Source organism: Neofelis nebulosa, chromosome 6 (assembly GCF_028018385.1).
Source record: "Neofelis nebulosa isolate mNeoNeb1 chromosome 6, mNeoNeb1.pri, whole genome shotgun sequence".
Lineage (NCBI taxonomy): Eukaryota > Metazoa > Chordata > Mammalia > Carnivora > Felidae > Neofelis > Neofelis nebulosa.
The window spans coordinates 57,463,353-57,484,061 of record NC_080787.1 but is presented as its reverse complement, the minus strand read 5'-3'; the positions used below and the strand labels follow the sequence as shown (position 1 = coordinate 57,484,061).

Genomic DNA, 20,709 nt, shown 5'->3' with positions numbered 1-20,709 from the left:
TGGGGCTCAAACTCACGAACTGTGAGATCATAACCTGAGCTGAAGTTGGACGTCTAACTGACTGAGTCACTCAGGTACCCCAAGCATTCAGTTTTCTTTTCACATTCTCTTCGCCTTTGGGATTAGGAGGAGCGCTCTATTGTTCAGGCACTGGCCTATATGTCTTGCACTATACCCACAGCTGTGTCCTGTGGTTCACCTTTGCACATGTGGTCTCTGATTTGCTAGGTGTTACTTAGCTCAAGCCTACTCTTGGTGAGTCTTGTCAGTTCAAAAGAGAGAGTGCTCAGAACTGAGGCTGGAGAGAAAATCACTCGCACTTAGATTTGAGGCTCCAGTATGAGGCATAAATACAGCATCTCCTCTGGTCGTGAACAGCTGGGAGGATTAGCCGTTGAGTATTTGTGGTGCACAGGCCTTGGTTGAGTAAATGGAATCTGGAAATTTGGCAAAATTGTAATGTCATTTAAGAAGTGAATCAACTTGAAGAAATTAAAGACATCTTTGAGAGTTTTAATCTTCCTACAGAAGGTATAATTCTGTTACAGGGATTACTTTTAACAACAGTTAATAGAACCTCTGTCAAAAAATTTTTATTAGGTGACTAATAGAATAAAGCTGTGTTTGTAACTCTGTTCAAAATTGCCAGTTTCCTAAATATGTTTTTCAGTGTTTTTATTTTGGAAATATACATCATGGTACTGGGGAGTTGGAATTTCATCTGGATTTAAGGAAGCTTTTTTTAACAGGGAAGAGGTGTTAAGCATCAGCATGGATTGTAGCAAAGATAGAGGAATCTCATCATCTAGAAGTGTCTTTAAAAATAGTTTCATTGTTCATCTCCCTGTGACAGTTGTCTTGGTCATAATCCAGGGTTATTTCAAAGGTTTAATGTAGAGGATACAACCAGTTGTTCTCAGTGGTTTGTCAGGACTCGAGGAAATGGGCTTATGTTTAAAGAAGAGTGAATTAATTTATGTATAAAATATCAGAGAGTGTCAGAGTATTGTAAAGGCCTTAAAACTATAAAATATGGGGTGCCTGGGTGGCTCAGTCAGTTAAGTGTCTGACTTTTGGTTGTGGTTGGGGTCATGATCTCATGGTTCGTTGGTTCAAGCCCCACATCAGGCTCTGTGCTAACAGCACAGAGCCTGCTTGGGATTCTCTCTCCTTCTCTCTCTCTCTGTCTCTCCCCTGCTTGCTTGCTCTCTCTTTCAAAACAAATAAATAGACATTAAAAAAAAAAAAAAACTATGAAAGAAGCTACTGAGAGAACCATAGATTTTTCAGCCCTTGATACTTAAAAAGAGATGAAGCTACCACTTGTGTGATGGCCTCCCTTGGTAGTCTCTTGCCCAGTGCTCCGAAAGGGAAGTAGCCGGGGTGCTGTGACCAGGAGATATCTGCACTTGCTGGCTCCACCTTCCCTGGCCCCTTCTCCACAGGTGGATTTGATTACTTGCCTAGCACTCCCCCTTCTCTATGAGGGCCCTGCTTCCTCCCCAGCCCAGAGCCTGACTCCTATTGCAAGCCTTCCAGCAAGTGGCTCACTGTTTGCTTGAGGACTGGCAGAAGCATGCTGGACATCATCCATGAAGTAAGATGAAGTTCCTTTTTGAAGGCTTAGCCGATTCTCCGTTTTTTTGTGTGTATGCTGAGATAGTACCTATTTTTTTCTATAAGCAACTGTGTTGTAAAAGGTATTTTCTTAATTTTTATTTGTTTTAAAATTCCAGTATAGTTACCATACAGTGTTATATTCATTTCAGGCATACAGTGTAGTGATTCAGTAATTCTGTACATTACCCAGTGCTCGTCAAGATGAATGTACTCTTTGATCCCCATCACCTGTTTCACCCATGCCCCACCCATCTCCCCTCTGGTAGCCATCTCTGTGTTCTCTATAGTTGAGAGTCTGTTCTTTGCTTTGTCCCATTTTCTTTGTTTCTTAAATTCCAAATATGAGTGAAATCATATGGTATTTGTCTTTCTCTGCTGACTTATCTCACTTAGCATTATACTGTCTTTTTCCATCCATGTTGTTGCAGATGGCAAGATTTCATTCTTTTTATGGATGAGTAGTATTCCATTTTGTGTGTGTGTGTGTGTGTGTGTGTGTGTATACATACACCACATGTTCTTTATCCATTTATCTATCAATGGACACTTGGGCTCATCCATAATTTGGCTATTATAAATAATGCTGCAGAAAACATAGGGGTGCATATGTCTTTTTGAATCAGTGTTTTGTATTCTTTGGGTAAATACCCAGTAGTTCACTGGATTATATGGTAATTCTATTTTTAATTTTTTGAGGAACTTCTGTATTGTTTTCTACAGTGGCTGAACCAGTTTTCATCCCCAAGAGTGCATGAGGGTTCTTTTTTCTTTACATCTTCAGTACTTGTTGTTTCTTGCGTTTTTGATTTTAGCCATTCTGACATGTGTGCAGTGATAACTCATTGTGGTTTTGATTTGCAATTCCCTGATGATGAGTCTTTTCAGCATGTTTTCATGTGTCTCTTGGCCATCTATATGTCTTCTTTGGAAATGTCTATTCATGTCTTCTGCCCATTTTTAATTGGATTACTTTTCGGGGGGGGGCATTGAGTTATATAATTTCTTTATATATTTTGGATACTAACTCTTTATCAGATATACCATTTGCAGATATCTTCAGCCATTTAGTAGCTTGCCTTTGAGTTTTGTTGATGCTTTCATTTGCTGTGCAGAAGCTTTTTATTTTGATGTAGTGTCAATAGTTTATTTTCACTTTTCTTTCTCCTGCCTGAGGAGACAGATCTAGAAAAATGTTACTATGGCCAGTGTCAGAAAAATTACTGGCTGTGCTTTCTTCTTGAATTTTTATGGTTTCAGTATCTCACATTTAAGTCCTTAAATCCATTTTGAGTTTATTTTTGTGTATGGTGTAAGAAAGTGGTCCAGTTGTAAAAGGTATTTTAAATGGTGCCACAAAGAGAGAGGACAGTTCTTTTCTGGGGACAAGTATCTACTTAATTGTTGAATTAACTGTGTAACATGTTAGCCATTGACACTCTATAGGGCACCTGACAAATGCCCCAAAGGAGATAATTCAACTCAAAAGTATTCAGTAAGCAGGTGCCATAACAAGCACTTCAATCAGAATTGTGAAGTAGCTGACATTTTTATTTGTCACTTTTCTATATCTCTTTCTTGGACTCTTCTGTCCCCACTCACCGGCTACCCAGAGTTCTCCTGCTGCCTTCTTAGTGTTAAAAACTCTTAACTCTGGAATCCTACCATGCCCTGCACTGCAGTGCTTCCTTCAGACTCTCCGCCCACCCCCCTTCTCCCAAAAAAGTTATGCCATGTAATCATCAACCATGTAAGGTTTCTCTGAAATTGATAATGGGTGTTAGGAAGAAAATCAGTCAGATGAAGTGACTTGGCCTTAAGGGGCGAATGACTGATAGGTTTCTGTATTCCAGGAGCTGTCTTCATTTTCATATGGGAACTGAATATATTTACCTGAATGCATCACCATTTTCTAGTAACTAATCTGATCCTGACTTATGATACCAGTGTAACCTTCCCAGAGTCCTTAAGTGGGGATTTATTGAGGAAATGCACATTTTGTGAACTAGTTGTAAATTTTGGTCATGACTGTAATTTAAATAAAAGGAATTAACAATTTAAAAGAATTTACATGATTTTTACTGAAAAATATGCACAATTGTTTCAAACTTTTTCATTTGAAACTAGAATTTGAAAATACAGTGGAATCTTTCAAAATGTTGGTGGTGAAGGGTAGGACTTTGATGCTGTAGTTACAGACCATATAGGTTAAATAGGCTTAATTTATGTCTAGTTATGTTTTTTAGGAGTTGGCACATATGTACCTAGCTATTGTAATAGTATTCTGCTCAGCCGTCATGATTTGTCTTATTAAATTATTATTGTTGTCACATATTTACATCAAAATTTAGTTTCTAATGAAAAAAATTTTTAGTCTCATTGACTAGCTTATTAATTACTCATTAGAAGTATTGTGATTATGACCCTCCCCACTTTGGCCAGCGTTTTCTTTCTTTTGCCCAAATTGTGAGAATGTGAACCAGAAAGAGGTGAGTATAAAAATGCCAGTGATGAGGGGTGTCTGGCTGGCTCAGTTGGTAGAGCAAGCAACTCTTGATTTGGGATTTGTGAGTCCAAGTCCTGTGTTGAGTGTAGAGTTTAAAACAAAAATGCTAGTGATTGGTTCCTTCTCTTTAACTTATGTTATTATTGGGAGCTGCTCTTGATAGAATAGCTTTTGCCGTGATTTTTTTCAAGTCATAAATGGTTTAAAGAAAGATATATGTAAGTAATGAGCTAGGAGGATACTTGAGAAACTTCTAAAAGGTGATATCCATATCCTCCTGCCAAACATCATTGGATTTTACCCTTGGTGACAGAATACTGGACAGAAACATTCTTTAAATCTCAGCTAAAATAGTACACCCCATCCTTCCTTTCTCTACTCCATTTAAAGACTACATGGAATGGATAATGCTGGTTTCTTTATAAATCAGTGTTCATTGGTCTGACATTATAGTACAGAGGTTATCTAGCCCACATCTTTAATAAAAATTAACTCCAAAAAAAACAGTGGACAGATGCAAAAAAGTAAGTAGAGTAATTGATTTTTTAATTCATTTTTCCTCTTTCAGTGACATTATTTGTAATTGCTCAGCACAAGAACTATACAACTCTGCAAGTGATCAAAGATCTGCAGGCTGATGGGGAAATACACACAAAAATAATATTTCCCCCATCTTCCCTTAGAGGGAAGAACTGGAAGGAAATGTAGAGGATTCACACCCAGACTAAACCAGACAGAACCAACTATCCCAAACCCAAAACAGATTTTTATGGAAAATAGTTGCACGCTTGCAAAATTTTAAAAATTGAAGGAGCCTTTTGAAAAGATTCCTATGATAATAGTGAAACTGTGCAAAAGAGAATATAAAAAATATGTAGGTGAAGACTAAACTGTTCCCAAATCTTAAAAGTGTTTATTAGTAAAATAAATGCTTTTATTTTATTTAACCATCTAATGTTCTACCTTTTAGTGAAAGACTAGAGAAGACCTTTTTGCTTTTGTTTTTTAAATTGATTATAGATTATAAACATGAAAGTTTAAAAGAGAAATCTTCTTTGTCAAAGAACTTACTGGCTCCAACAGAAAGAAGACAGATTATTTGTACTGCCCAGGATCAACATTGATTTGTTTTAAACGCTTCCTTATTTTATTCATTAATACCTTAAGATTTATGATAAATATCTTTATTTTATAGTTTTATAAAACAGTAAAGAATATGAATTAAGTATGGCCTTAATGCTGACCTAACATATTTACTTAAAAAAAAGCATGACACCCCTTTTATTATAGCAGACAAGGATATTTCCCCATTATACTTGCTCGCACCAATTTAGAATTTATAGTAATTTAAGTAGAATGTAAACTGTAGCTTTTATTCTTTCACAATTCTTGAAGAAATAGTACTGGAGTAAAGAAAACTGTTTAGATAAAGCAACTAACTGATGCAGGCAGGCTGGTCCGAGGACCCAGAGGGGTCCCTGCGGGACCAGCCAAGAGGATCTTTGGCTTCTCACAGAATGGAAATCAAACAAGAGCCATGTTGGGGCACCTGGTGGCTCAGTAGGTTAAGTGTCTGACTTCAGCTCAGGTCATGATCTCACGGTTCGTGAGTACGAGCCCCACGTCAGGCTCTGTGCTGACAGCTCAGAGCCTGGAGCCTGCTTCGGATTCTGTGTCTCCGTCTCTCTCTGCCCCTCCCCCGCTCACTGTCTGTCTGTTTGTCTCTCTCTCTCTCACAAATAAATAAACATTAGGGGCGCCTGGGTGGCTCAGTCGGTTAAGTGGCCGACTTCGGCTCAGGTCATGATTTTGCGGTCCGTGAGTTCAAGCCCCACGTTGGGCTCTGTGGTGACTGCTCAGAGCTTGGAGCCGGTTTCAGATTCTGTGTCTCCCTCTCTCTGACTCTCCCCCATTTGTGCTCTGTCTCTCTCTGTCTCAAAAATAAATAAACGTTAAAAAAAATTTTTTTTAATAAATAAACATTAAAAAAAGTTAAAAACAAAAACAAAAAACAAAAAAAAAACAAGAGCCGTGAGCTGACAGGAAAGAAGAGCCGAGTTTATTGACGACATAGAGCAGCTACAGACAATGGTGTGTAGGAGACTCAGGAAAAGGAGCATGAGTCTCATCTTTGCCTAGGGTCTGGAGTTTTTGTTTTTTAAAGATTTTATTTTTGAGTAATCTCTATACCCAACGCAGGGCTCAAACCTACAACCCAGAAATCAAGAGTGGCATGTTCCAATGCCTGAGCTGGCCAGACACCCCAGGGGGAGGGGGTCTGGAGTGTTTAATTGAGGTCGGTGGTCTGGTGTACATGTTCTCTCAAGCATCCAGGAACTTGTCCAACTAGGATGAGTGCTCAAGTGTCCTCCATAAGTCACTAATGCTCTGGAGCCAGGGGTCTTGACATCAAGGTGTTTGGAGTCAGTGGTCTTGGAGAACATTCATGGCAACCTACCTGGTCACTCCTTAGATGTTATCTATTGGTTGGAAGACTCCAAAGAAATCATTAACTCCTTGTCCTTTATTAGGAGGATGTACATTAAAGCGTGTGTAAGAGGGGTGTGTAGGGTCTTAGCAAGAACAGAAGCATGAAAAGAAGCAAAGGAAAAAAAAAGCCATCTCTTTCTTTCATGGGGTCCCTTTGGTTTTCCTGTCTCATAATTACCCAAGAATATATATTGTTTTTAAACATATCTGTGTATTTTAAAAGCATTAGTTACTCATCACTAGTTAGTAAGGTAATATATTGATAGATTAATTTAATTTTATGTTTGTTCCTCTTCCCTATTTTTATTTTTTGAACTAGAATTTCTAAGGATCTCTCCCAAGAGAATGTGGTAGCTTATTTTTCATGAGTGTATTGGTTTGAAGTAAAAAAAAAAATTGCATTGAAAAACATTTTAATTCATAGTTTTCACTGAAGCTGACTGTCCCTCTTCTCTTCACTCAATTAGTAGGCTGTGAGGCGATCTTATTTGGGACAAGCCTTCTTTTATTATTTATGTTCCTTCCTAAAGATAGCTAGTTGTTTTCCAGAATACTGTATCCTTTGGATGTAGGACTTATTTAAGAGAGGACTTTGGATGCTTCTTGTGGCTGCTGTTGGGCCCCTTGCTGTGCTGGGATGTGTGCATTTTACCCAAGATTTACTGATAGAATGCTCCCTCTGCTTTTTTCTGAGAGACCTTTCCTCATTATTGTGTGTAGATTTGACCCTCAATAGCTTTATCTGTGATTAGGGTTTAAGATAATACTTTATTTTACTTTATTTTTTGCTCAAGATAATATTTTACAAGGAAGCTTTTATTTTGGTCAGAGATACTGAGTCCTTGTTCTGCTTAAGAGCCTTTTGTGGTTCTCTTTGCTCAGGAAAGGTCTGAGCTTCTTCCCAAAGTGGCATGCAAAGCTGTCACGCCCTTTCCCCACCTCACCTTCTGCCTCTCCTTTCACTCATTTCACAGGCTGCTTTCCTTCCTTGGAGCTCACAACACAGTTGTGTGCATGTTTGCCTGGTTGTCTTTGTTCTTGCTCTTCCCTCCTCTTGGAACATTAAGCTGTTTTCTCCATTTCTATCACCTCAGTCTGAAGGCTTCGAGAGATGGCACTCTCTTATTATTCATCTTTGTACCCTTACAAGTTAAATGACACCTGGGCATGTAATGGACGCTCAGTAAAGATTTAGTGACCTGAACCGAACTGCAGCTACATGGTAACTTTAAGTTTAAATGTGGGAAGTAACATTGTGGAATTTTCCTAGATTAACAACAACCACTACAAAATCAGACTTTTAAAAAAGGCGGTCTTAAACGTATTTAAATGAACAGCTAGATGATCTTATCTTCAAAGTTGTATTTGACTTAGGCAATAACAAACCAAACAATCAAAAGTTAGCAAATTTTCAGAGTGGGGTTTTTGGTCATTTAAGCCATTTAGATGATGTAAATCTGGCAGAATATATACATATATATCTTAAAAATGAATTGCAGTATTGCTTATGTCATCATCACTAACTATCACCTTGTTTTTAATCTCTCTCCTTGTGTGCCCTCCCCACCATTTTGTACTTTATTTTCCTTCCTTAGGATACTCTTCTTAAGCAAAGGATTAGTGCCCTCTAGGGGTGAACTGCAGATGCAATGCAGTGCGCACCTTTTAAAAAGCACTGCAAATTCTAGAATTGTATGAAATACAGAAAATGATGCTTCATCCTTATTATGTAATTCAAGTTATATAATTTAATCCCAGAGTATCTCAGACTGCTTTCACTTTGCTCATCACTTCCCGTAGCACGATTTATTCAGACAGTTTTTTTGCCCCACGGGGGAAAGTTTCCAAAATGAGAAGAAAGAACGTTTTATTAAAAATTGAAGCAGAAGGTTAAGACTGCTGGCAGTTAGTATAGTCATCTGTGAAGGAAAGTTACCAGGCCAAATATCTATGACTCAGGCTTAGGACAAAATAAAAAGCTTTTCTGTGTCAGTTTAACTATTTAATTCCTTTTTTTTCTTCATAAATTGGTCACTAGATCAGCTATTTCTAGAGAATCCCAATTATTTCCACTCATTTCATCCACAACCACTCATTCCCCACAATGCAGATTTGCTGACTTATAATAGTTGATTAACATTTTCTTTCATCCCATTCTTTGGTGGTCAGGAAAATGAGCAAATACAAGCACTTGAACACAGACAACCTCAGGTGCCTAGGAATAGTTCATTGTGTATGTATTTGTATTTATTATTATTACTGTTATTATTATTACTATTATTATTATAACTCCTTTTTTTTTCTTAAGATTTTATTTTTAAGTAATCCGTACACCCAAGGTAGGACTTGAACATACAACCCTGAGATCGAGTCCTATGCTCTTCTGAATGAGCCAGCCAGCTGTCCCTGTATTTATTATTGTTAATAATGGTAACATTTGCTTGACATAGCATGATAAAGATGATGATAATGGTATCTCCTGCAGTTGTGTAGCATTTTTTATATGTAGTATTTATGTGAACCTTCAGAATAATCACTTGAGGCAGGGAAAATAGGCAGTATAGCCTCAGGATTTTTTCAAGTATTACAGAAATTAAATTAGTCTATTTCTATATTCTCTCCTAAAATTCTTAAGAAATTAAGCCATAAGACTTAAGGTCAGCTTTCCATTTTACCATTTTCAGATCATAGAATTTTTGTTCTCTGGTTTAGACTAGAGGCCTGTGTGCAAAGTTTTATTTTGAAGATGAGAAAATTGAGGCCTAGAGAGGATAGGCAGCTGGTGCTAGTTCATGAGACCCGTGGCAGAAGCAAGACTGAAATGCAGGTTTCCTCATTCTTTTTTCCCTTATTACATGTTTTCTTTTTTCCTAACTTGGTTTTGCATGACATCATATTATTGTTATCCTTCTCTACACATATCTAATTAAATTTTTCTTTACTGTTGGCATATACATGGTGATGAAAAATGGCACCTGATTTTGGAAATTGTCCCTGATGTCAGAAAGAAGGTTTAGTTTGATTTGGCAAAAAGCAAGTTGTGAAATTGCCTTCCTATGAAATAAGTGTTCAGAATCACACTTCATCTTTAACTGTCTGAGAGTGAGAATGACAAAGGAAGTGGATGTGGATTGAAATGTGGCTTTGGCAGTGCGTGGGAGGGTCCAGTGGACCAGAGAGCATGGAATTCTCAGCACTATGTGTTAGTTCCTGTCATGGCAGGCCACATCCTGATCGTGCGCTGAGAATGTCAGACCTGTACAATAAAGTCATTTATTTTGAGAGATTAAGCCAGGATCAGGAACTACATAGTATTATTTATATAAATGTGATCTCTTTTAGGTTCAGGCTCTTTTAGAGTTAGGCTGCCTTCTCGTTACACTGGAGATGTACAGGGAAGTACTTAGATCTAGATGCATTGATGTGCAGAAATTGATAAGCATAACTCTTCTGCCTTGTTTTTAAGTAGGTCCTTAGTCTTGTAAATTAAATTCATAGTTTGGAATGGGACTAAAGGAATTCTTACAGTGCTCCAATGAGTGAGTAGAAAAGTAAGCATTAGGGGTGCTGGGTGACTGTCAGTTGAGCTTTCGACTCTTGGTTTTGGCTCAGGTCATGATGTCATGTTTCGTGCGTCAGGCACTGCTGCCAGTGTGGAGTCTGCTTGGCATTCTCTCTCTCTCAAAAGAATTAAGTAAACTTAAAAAAATAAAAAAAAAAGAAAAGTATTAGTACTCATTTCTCTAGGTTGCTTATTTGCATGCATATGTGTCATGCGTGTGGTAGATGTGTTCCTGAAAATATTCTTGAAAATTGATTCATCTCTGAAATATAATTGAGAACTTGAGGGGATTGTCATTTAATGGTATCCCAAATGGAAGGGATAATCACTTTATAACTTTTTTGGGTATTTACAGATTTTCTAAATTAGAACTGCCTAAAATATGTTATGCTCTTTTTTTTTTAGGAAACTAAAACATTTTTTAAACTATATTTTACTGTTGCATCGTTATCTTGGGACACCAAAGATTCAGCTGATATTTCTCAGGAATTAGGAAATCAAAATAAAATGTCAGTCTGTGAAGATGGGGACACTTGTTTTAAAGTAATTTGACTCACTTTCAGTGTTACTGGGCATTTTATAGGTACTATTGATATTAGCAGTTATTTAGAGCTGTTGAGCCTAAGTTTAATACTTACATTATTTGTGGCTAATGATCCCTAGATAGGTAATCAAATATTGAAAAATTCTGTGATTTAGTCAAAAACACATAGGAATTAGTAAGTTTAATATGAAACAAGGGAATTTTTCTTCATTAATAAAAAGTATTTTCTGACACAGATAAACTGCAAAATATGTATGTAGTCAACTAAGATAATAAAATGTAATAGTATTTGAAGTTTTTTAGGATGAAAAACTTAACCATCAAAAGTTTGTTTCCAGTTTACTTTAGCCCTTGCTTGTTATGTATTCAGATAGTTTTGATCATAGTTTAGATCTTGTTATTATTTTGTGCTGTATATTCACTTGACATTTTGGAAATGCAGAGAAGTTTGACTTACATGTACAAAACCTTTGAGAGTTTACCACACCAACTGGCAAGCATATAGGGCTTGTGCCCTATGTGTGATGTAGGTGGGATTCTGGTCTCTGCCTCTGGGCCACTTCCTTGACTCTTTTAATGAGATCAACACAAAGTAATGCAGCCTGGAATCACTAAAAGGTGAGAAAATGGAAACATGCCAACCCGCTGTAGAACAGCCATCTTAATAGCCTGCTTTGACATTTGTCTCTCTAGCACAAACCTTAGAGCAGGCCAAGTATTTACAGGAGATATCCCTACTTGGCAGACTGAACAAAGCTTTTGGGAAATCTTTGGTGTTTTGTGCTCTAAAGTCACAAGCTTAAATCAGGCCTGTGGAATGGAGGAAGAAGCTATTATAGATTAGGTGTTAACTTTGTGCTAGTGTTAATGTGGTTATAAAAACCCCCTGTCACAAGAAGATTTATGTTGTGCACAGGATGGTTTGGGCAGAGGTCTTCTAACTTGACATACGTGAATTAACATTTTTTTTGAAATAAATATGGAGACTAAGGAAATTTCAAAAATAGTAAGAATATAGTCTCATGGGCCCTTCTAGCTTATATTTCTGGAATTTTAAAGTGTGGAATGTGTATCTCTGGCCTCCTGGATCTAGTGGCACAAAGAATAGGAAGAAAGACCAGCTCGGGTTAGGGGGAGGGGTGAAAACTTGCTTGTCTTGCTAAGGTGGCTCTGGCTGTTATATCAGGAATCATGAATAAGGTTATTGCCATTGCCTGTATTTAAAAAATTGTAACCCTATGTAGTTGTCCAAGCTTATTTATAGTAACTCTAGTTACTGTTAAAAAGATAACAATTTTGTTTGTCTTTAGGAATTACTGATATGAAATTTACTTTTTTTAGTTTTTTTTAAATTCAAATTTAGTTTTTAAGTAATGAGAAAATCAAAGTGAAAATATTGCTGCAAGAATGAACACTGTATGAGGAATGTTTCCTGCTTGTCCTTGTTCTTGTTTTAGTGTTAAAGATGATCTGCATTCTAGACCCAAAAGTTAAATTGCTTTTCTTTGTGTAGGTTCGAAAACATGTGAATGATCTCTATGAAGACTTAAGGGATGGACACAATTTAATCTCTCTTTTAGAGGTTCTTTCGGGAGATACCTTGGTAAGTTTTAAATTTCCTAATTTAGTTTGAAGAACACATAATGCTGTCTACGTAAGGACCAGTGTGTTGTTGGTAGAGACTGTTCAGATTTTTGCAACATTCGCCTTTAGAGCTGTGAATTCTGCCTGGAAAAAAGAGTTCTGGTTAGATTCCTAATCATTTTCAGACTTCAAGTGATGTGAATTTGGGAGATTGAAGCCCTTTGACTACTTTGCTTATGTAATCAGTTCTATAATAAAACTACTATTTTTGTTCTTGCTTCTTTTTTTACCTTTGGGTTTTTTTGCTTAGCAGAGGTTGGATGCATAATATAACCACATATTAAAAGACTTACAAATAGCAAGGAAATAAACATTGCTTTCTGGAAAATGGTCTAACCCATTCCACAGGTGTCATTTCCTTTTTTGTGAACATTACTTCCCCTTCTTGGTTACTTGTTCTCCTTCATTATGTTCTGTTCATGCTCTTCTTTTCATTTCTGGTCTGTCTTGTGTCTTTGCTGTCCTATCTTCTGTCTGTTATATTCATTAGCCAAGGGAGCGAGATTTTTTGAAGACCTTACGATTGGTGAGTGCAACAGAAGCATGCGAATATGAACAGCATGAGGATGTGGAGGATGAGGATAAGGGGGTAGGTGTCGGCCCCCATAACTCGACTAACCTAGCCATTACAGTGCGGTGAGCGCTAACGTGATAGAGAAGTAACCCCTGGGTTCGGGCTCCTTTTTAGAAAATTATAGAAAGGACCAAAACCCATAGTGAGGTAGATGTGTGTGTACCAAAAAAATTGGACAAAGGAAATATTTTCTCTTTAAATTTATTTAGACATTACTGTGCAGTGCATGGTAATTGAACATATGTGATTGAATTATATGATGCCATTTTAGCTAAAGAATTTTACATGCATTTTATATAAATGTGGAAATCTTGACAACTAGCCTGCTAATTTTTATGCACATTTGTTCCACTTCTGGAATTTATATTTCAAATGTGGCAACTATCGCTTTATTTGAAGGGACTTAGGGAAATTTATTTCCTAATTAAGTTTATGCTTTAAATCATACTGGCAATAGGTATTTGATGGACATTATTTATGCATTTTCTATGTCTTATTTTTATTTAGAAGGGGGGAAAGTTTTAAAATCTGGATTCCTGGTAGAACCTATAGAACTGTTTCATCTTCATGACACTTAGTTGACTTCAGCCCACCTTTGCAAGACAGATAATGCTTCTTTTGTCATCTACATCCCAAGTGCCCCTGATTTGGAAATTGTGCTTTTTTTTGGATCCATTGGGTGAATTTACCAACATGATTTCTACCTGTTTATATAGAACCTATTTTTCCGTTCTGTACTCTGCTGTCTTTTCATTATGGTACCTTGGCTCTCAATATTCATATTTGAGAAGCTAAGCTGTCAGTGTTTTTTTTTTCTTTTCTTCCTTTGGGAAGATTTTATGTGAAAAATTTCAACTCCATTCTTTGTATTTTTGTTAAGCATCTTCTCAGCTCTATCTCCTTATGTTTTCCGTCTGCTAACTTGTTACATTTCTCAAGGAAAACGGCACCAAGGAAAAGAATTATGGATTGCCAGTTTTCCTGAGATCATAAACAGTCATGTCCATCCCTAAGCAGTAAAACTATTAGAGTCCAACTGATTTTGTGAAAAAGCTAAAATAAAATAAAGAGGAAATATATGGCTTTAATTGCTTTTTTCTCTTCCTCTATCATGGCTAAGTAAGACTCCATCTTTCTCCTTCTTGGTGATTTTTATACTAACTGCATGCTACTTTACCTCATTTTCATTAACATGCCATACATATATAATTATAAAAACCCGCTTGACAATAGACTTTATTAAGAAGGCAAAGTGGGGAATGGTATTTAATTCTTTCTGTGCATCCACAGCTAATAAACTGTAGGCTAGATTTGTAGTATAATGACTATAAAAGTCTGTATGTTCTGTGGTATTTTTTCTTTTCCTTTTGTTTAAATAAGGCAAAATGGAATAAAGCATATGTTTAAATAAAACATTTGGAGAAATCCCTATTTGTTTAAATTCAATTTCAAATAATACAAAACAATTAAAAGTATTTAATGTAATTTAATTTAATTTTAATTTAAAAAATCTAATGGGTTTACCCAAATATTAAATCCTGTTTTGATATGTTAAGATGAGCATAAAGTATATTTAGAGTATACCTCATAAGTGTATTTAGCATGGTCAGTGGTATCAGAAACTATAGTGTTTTTTATACCCTGCATTTTTCTATTCTTAGCCCAGAGAAAAAGGTCGGATGCGTTTTCACAGACTACAGAATGTACAAATTGCACTTGACTATTTGAAAAGACGCCAGGTATGATGTTTTTCAAAGACTATAATCATATAAACATATGTGATGGAGTACATCTAGATAGGAACATGTCAGGGGATGAAACGGTTAAATTTGTCCATTATAATGTTTAAATTTGTGCTTTTGAGAGACAAATATTTAAAAATATGTTCAAACATTTGCTCCAAAGAAAAGGAAGTTAATAGTAGGTGTAAGCCCACAGGAATTATAAGTGGCTGCATTTCCATCTGAATAAGAGCTACTGATTTTCCTTCTGTTAGAATTGGAATGCTTTGCCTAGGAAGTTAATGACCTTTTAGTAGCAAGAGAATGTTAAGAATGCCTATGAAAAGTTCTTAGTAGTGGGGCAATACTTTATTATTTATACTTAGTATATAAAATTATTTTTATAAAAAATAGTTGATGGACTACTTTCAAAAAACTTAGTGTAAGCATTTTTAATACTTAGTGGTAAGAAAATATTTTATTTTTATAAATAGATAATATTGGGTAATTAAAAGGAGTTAGAAATAAAACAACCTCCAACTAACTTGAGGTTTTAGAAGAAGTCATGGTTAAAGAATGAAAACCATATTGGATATGATCTTGATTTGGTGGCATTGTGGTATTATAGTGGTATAAGCCAAAATATTGGTAATTTTTCAAATAGTAGAGGAAAGAAAGAAAATCAGGGGAATGGAAAATTACTGCAAACAATGAGAAATCAGAGGTGGCAGCAATTTAGCTTGTTAATGGAATAAGGAAAAAAGGGAGGAAAACGGGGAGAGGTAAACACCATTTTTTTATTCATTTATTTAGTTTATTAACATTATAGTGATTTATTTAAACTCAGATAAACACTGCGTGCTTAAATATGTTAAATGTTACTTTTATTTACCTTATTATTCTTTTAAAAAAAATATTTTTGAAGTTTATTTATTTGGAAAGAGCGAGAGAGTACAAGTGGGGGTGGGGGCCATAGAGGAGAGACAGAATCCCAAGCGGGCTCCTACACCCATCAGCGCAGAGCAGGATGAGAGGCTTGAATTCAAACTGTGAGATCATGACTTGAGTTGAGATCAAGAGGCAGATGCTTAACCAGCTGAGCCGCTCAGGCACTCCTATTTACCTTATTATTCTTAATTCTAGTGGAAGTTTTCAGAAGGACTGATGGTTGATTATGTTTCCTTGTCTGAAGTGTTTTTGTCAGTGTTTTGTCCAGGAAGTGAGATGTTAGTTATTATTGTGTTTGATTCATGATATTTAATTATTTTTATCCAGGGTATAAATGATAGGTATCATTACTATATTTGTTTACCTGAAAATGCATAATTTGATAGTTAATAAGCTTTAAGTCTAAGTATTATTATTGTTTGTTTTTATTTTTATTTTTATTTTTCATATTTGAGCAGCCTTCCAAATATCCAGTGACTTATATATTTATTTATCTTGGTAACAATTTATGGTAGATAAATGGAAAAAAGATGCTAGTTTTTTTTTAATTTTTTTCCCACTTTGTGACAGAAGTATGAGAAAGTTGTTAAACTATTTTATGGTTCAGAACAGTATCTTAATGGTTAGAGCAAAATAAAGCTTATTTTCAAGTGATAAAATTGTGTCTAATTTTAAAATCTCAAGTATTTAAGAATTCCCAACTTCAGTAGTATTTTTCAATTGGAAAGTGATTACTTATAATACTTGTTCTAGAAGAAAAACCGGAGTAACGCCCTTTTTTTTTTTTTTTCCTTTGTGGTGACTCTATAATTTGCAATCTAAAGTGAGTAGAGATAAGGGAGTAAGACCATATTTTGAGGATTTACTGGTATTTAGATCAATCCGTTTTTTTCTTTGTGTAATTTAGAATTGATTTTATGTAGGTAAATATAACTTATGTGCTGGTTTGAAAAAGTTTTCTTTATTTCTTCTTTCCATATAACACAGGTGAAATTAGTGAATATTAGAAATGATGACATAACAGATGGAAATCCCAAGTTGACTTTGGGATTAATATGGACAATAATTTTGCACTTTCAGGTAAGCTTAATTTTTCTTAGTTATCATTTCTTTTAGCCTCTCATTGCTGATTTTCAAGTGGTTCATATGAAGAATAAATTATGCACTTACATCCTATGGAAGAAAATAAATTTCAGGCTTCTTAAAAAGTACATTTGAATTTTTCCTTTCAAGTAACATACTGCCTGTGAACCTTGCACCCTGTCTCCTGGTATTGATGAGCTTAAATATTCTAAGATGCTTGTAATCCTGTTGTGGAAAACTGGCCTCTATGCTCTGGAGCCCAAATATGTATGGTGAAGACAAGAGTTTGGATATAAAGAGGAACAATAGCTTTAAGAGGAACAATAGCTTTGTTACTTTGCTGGGCAAAGAAGACTGCAGCAGGCTCAGGCCCTCAAAATACAAGCCCACCTGGAGGAAGGGGCTCCAGGATTTTATAGGGAAATACAGGATCCAGCTGGTTTCCACAGGAATTGTGTACCTACTACTAGCCAAGTTCATCGTGTTTTCTAGGTGGCTCTGGGTTCCTGAAGCAAAAGGCTAAGAAGGGAGGAAGGGAGGAGAGGTTTACGGAAGAGAGGAAAAAGGTTACTTAGTTTAAAATTGAACCTCCCTGAAGCATTAATGCAGCCATTTTGATTTTAACTTCTGCTTTTAAGCGGTTTCAGTCTCAGTGTTGGAAGACACAGATTATTTTTATGGAATGCAGACTCATTTCCTTTATTTATTGGATAGTATTACTTGATTTAGATACATAAAAATTTTATGATTCAATCCTTAGAATGGTTTTTATTGGTATTATGGTTTCTCAGCTATGCAAACTCCTTTTTCCTGTTGATAGACACTAGATGGCAGTATAATTCTCATAACGGTATCTTCTGAATTAGAAGAATCTGGATTTTGTGTAGACCTGTACTTTCTCAAATTGGATTTGAAGAGAGTCAATGCAGATTTGTTAACTGTGATTTATATAAAAAAATCTGTGCTCGTTGAGGGCTTATTTTGATTTTTTAGTTTTTTTTTTTTCTTGAAAAAAAAAATCTTTATTTGATTTAAGGTGAATCCTAACTCTGGAACTTGCTTTAGTTTATGAACCATTTTCCTGGTGATGCATATTCTCTGTGCAGCCCAGAGCCTGACCCATAGTAGGCATGTGGCAAGTCATACTGAATGACTGCTGTTCAGTTGGACCTTAAAGGAGGAAGAGGTAGCTTGCCAGCTTCAGGAAGGAGCTGGGGTTTGGAACCAAATCACAGGAGGAATAATACTTATTTCTTAATTTGTGCAAGTTTTATTGGGATTTAATATTTGTAAGGGAATAGTGGGAAATAGTGTACCTGGGGCTCATTTGGGAGCAGGATAAATGTGACAGGTATGGAGAACTATAGGAATTAGAGTCTAGGTAGTCCCAGCACCTGAACAGGCGGGTGAACAAAATTACAGCGGTAGGAAATTGGAGAAGATCCAGGTGACTAGGTGTCACCAGCCCGACTACAGGGTAGCTAATACAGGTGAATGTTCCCACAGTGTGGGGGTATTGCTGTCATGGTGATCCAGTAGCAGGAAATGGAGGCAAGACCCTAAAGATCTGAGGGTCCCAATTATTAGAGCACTCCTGCCTTAGGGGATTAGGGGACTGAGCACTAAACCACAGCAAGGATTTGGGCACAGAGCCAAGACCTTGTTTCTAGAATTGGGTAAAGGCTAAGTAGAACTGGCTGAAAAGCACATTTCATGTGTAGTTCCTCAGCATTCTCAGTGATCCTTTAATTATTATTATTTTTTAAATTCTTTTAAATGTTTATTTTTGAGGGAGAGAGAGTACAATCAAGGGAAGGGCAGAGAGAGAGGGAGACACAGAATCTGAAGCAGGCTCTAGGCTCTGAGCTGTCAGCACAGAGCCCAACACAGGGTTCGAACTCACAAACTGTGAGATCTTGACCTGAGCTGAAGTCGGACACTTAACTGACTGAGCCACCCAGGTGCCCCTGGGGATCCTTTAATTAGTCCTCAGTGAATCAGGTCCCACAACTTTTAGTAGGGTAGAGACTGCAGGAACCCCACATGGGAAGACAAAATGCCTGTCGGAGCAGGGAGCCAATCCCATCATTACCGACACAGTTGGGAAACAGGCTGTGGCTGGAGTTTGAATGTCAGAGTAAGAGCGCTGTGAGGCAGTAGGAAGCCACCCAGACTGTGGTGGGAGGCAGCGCTAAGTGTCACCATTAACTCTTACTTATGGCAGTTGATTACATTGGGTGCATCACTTAACCCTTCTGAACCTGAAAAATAATGTTTTAGGAAACTAAATCTATCAATTCTACATGAAATAAATTGAAATGAGTAGAGTCTGTAGTTAGGGAGACAAAAGCTAAGAAGCCGAGGTGGTGATCTCAGAGTAGAGTGATAAAGGTCAGGACTCAGATGGAGATGAAAATTGAATCCAAGGGATGGCATTTTGAAAGAAGAAAGGAATGGGCTTAGCAACAGAGCACAGAGAACGAAGGAGAGGGATTAAGGCTGACTCTGAACCGTTGCACCTGACAGATAAAACAAACAAGAAACCAGTAGATGACTGAGAGAAACAGAGTGATGGTCAGGGGAGAATGAATGACCTCCCGGGTGGGTTTGATGGTGTGGCGGGCGTCCTGTGCATCTGTGCACTGAGCAGTTTGGGAAGTCAGCTACAGGTGACACACTTGGAGTTATCAGTATAAAAGTGTTGGAGAGAGGGATCTCCAGAGGATTTGAGAGAATCCTCTTGAATATGTGAAGAGCTAAGGACAGAAGTTTAGGGAAGGCCCATGATTTGGGATGCAGGAGGAAGAAGTTCCATCTGGGGAAACAGAAAAGGAACATTTGGAGAGATAGATGAAAGCAACAAGAAAATCTAGTATTGCTGAAGCCAGGGGAAGAGAGTTTCAAGTATAAAGGAATGATGAGCAGTATGAAATAAGAAAATGAAGACTAAGCCATAGTTTTGTCTAGAAGGAAGACTTTGGAGACCTTGGAGAAAACATTCCCAAGCAACTGGGAGCAGAAACCAGAAAATGTCAGACCAAAATGTGAGAAAATGGTTGGGAATTAGAATCAGTCTATATAGAACCTTACGTTTGAAGAGATATAAAGCAAAATGTCATTCAAAAAAGAATTATATACTGGGGAGCCTGGGTGGCTCAGTTGGTTAAGCGTCCAACTCGATTTCGGCTCAGGTCATGATCTCACGGTTTGTGGGTTCGAGCCCTGTATTGGGCTCTGCGCTGACAGCACAGAGCCTGCTTGGGATTCCCTCTCTCCCCTCCTCTCTGCCCCTCCCTTGCTTGTGCTCCCACATGCTCACTCTCTGTTTCTCTCTCAAAAATAAATAAATAAACTTTTTAAAAAAGAATTCTGTATTAAGAAACTCTGCGTTTTGTCATTGGGAGAAAAAGGAAGACCAGCCACAGAAGTACTTCTAATATAATCCTAATGGTCCTGTGGCATGTATTATGAGTTCCAGTGTATTTTAGGACCTGAACTACAGCATATTAAATTAAATTATCACCAATATTTAAAAATTAGACCCAGATCTGTTTAAAGTGGAATGCAACAATGTTTTGGTAAAATAAAAATATTTCTTCTTATTTGAATGAAAGAACTTTTCATAGTACTTTGATAATTTAAGATTAGAATGATTCTCTGATTATGCCAAGATAAAAGGCTATTTACAGCAGTGGTGATCATCCTCACTCCAAGTGAGTTTTGGTTGTTTTTGTTTGTTTGTTTTGTCTCTATACTTTGCATAAATAAGGGAAGTAACTTTAAAAGATCAATTAGTTATTAAAAATATATTTATTACCAGTATCACAAGTTGAATCTCTTTTCCAGTCAGGCTGTCTGAAGATAAGCATTATCAACACAGTAATCCTCTATCAATAGTTACCATATGCTAGATTCAGAGATACTAAGATAATGAAGTATGTTGTTCTATCTGTTGGGACAATGTTCATAAATCTATTGGTGACGAGTCCAATGCAATATAAATAAAAATGAGGATGCAGA

At 36.7% G+C, this 20,709-nt stretch overlaps 1 protein-coding gene across 11 annotated transcripts in view; it reads left to right on the top strand.

Moving 5' to 3' along the window:
- Positions 1 to 20,709, top strand: part of DST (dystonin) — a 496,251-nt gene that overhangs the window by 255,587 nt on the left and 219,955 nt on the right. For 8 of the 11 annotated variants that reach the window (XM_058734309.1, XM_058734306.1, XM_058734308.1 and 5 more), the window contains 3 exons: positions 12,233 to 12,322; positions 14,599 to 14,676; positions 16,594 to 16,686. In XM_058734309.1, coding sequence (XP_058590292.1) covers positions 12,233 to 12,322; positions 14,599 to 14,676; positions 16,594 to 16,686 — 261 coding nt within the window. Of the gene's footprint in view, positions 1 to 12,232; positions 12,323 to 12,853; positions 12,953 to 14,598; positions 14,677 to 16,593; positions 16,687 to 20,709 lie in introns of all 11 variants that reach the window. The other 3 variants (XM_058734319.1, XM_058734316.1, XM_058734317.1) reach the window with 1 other exon arrangement.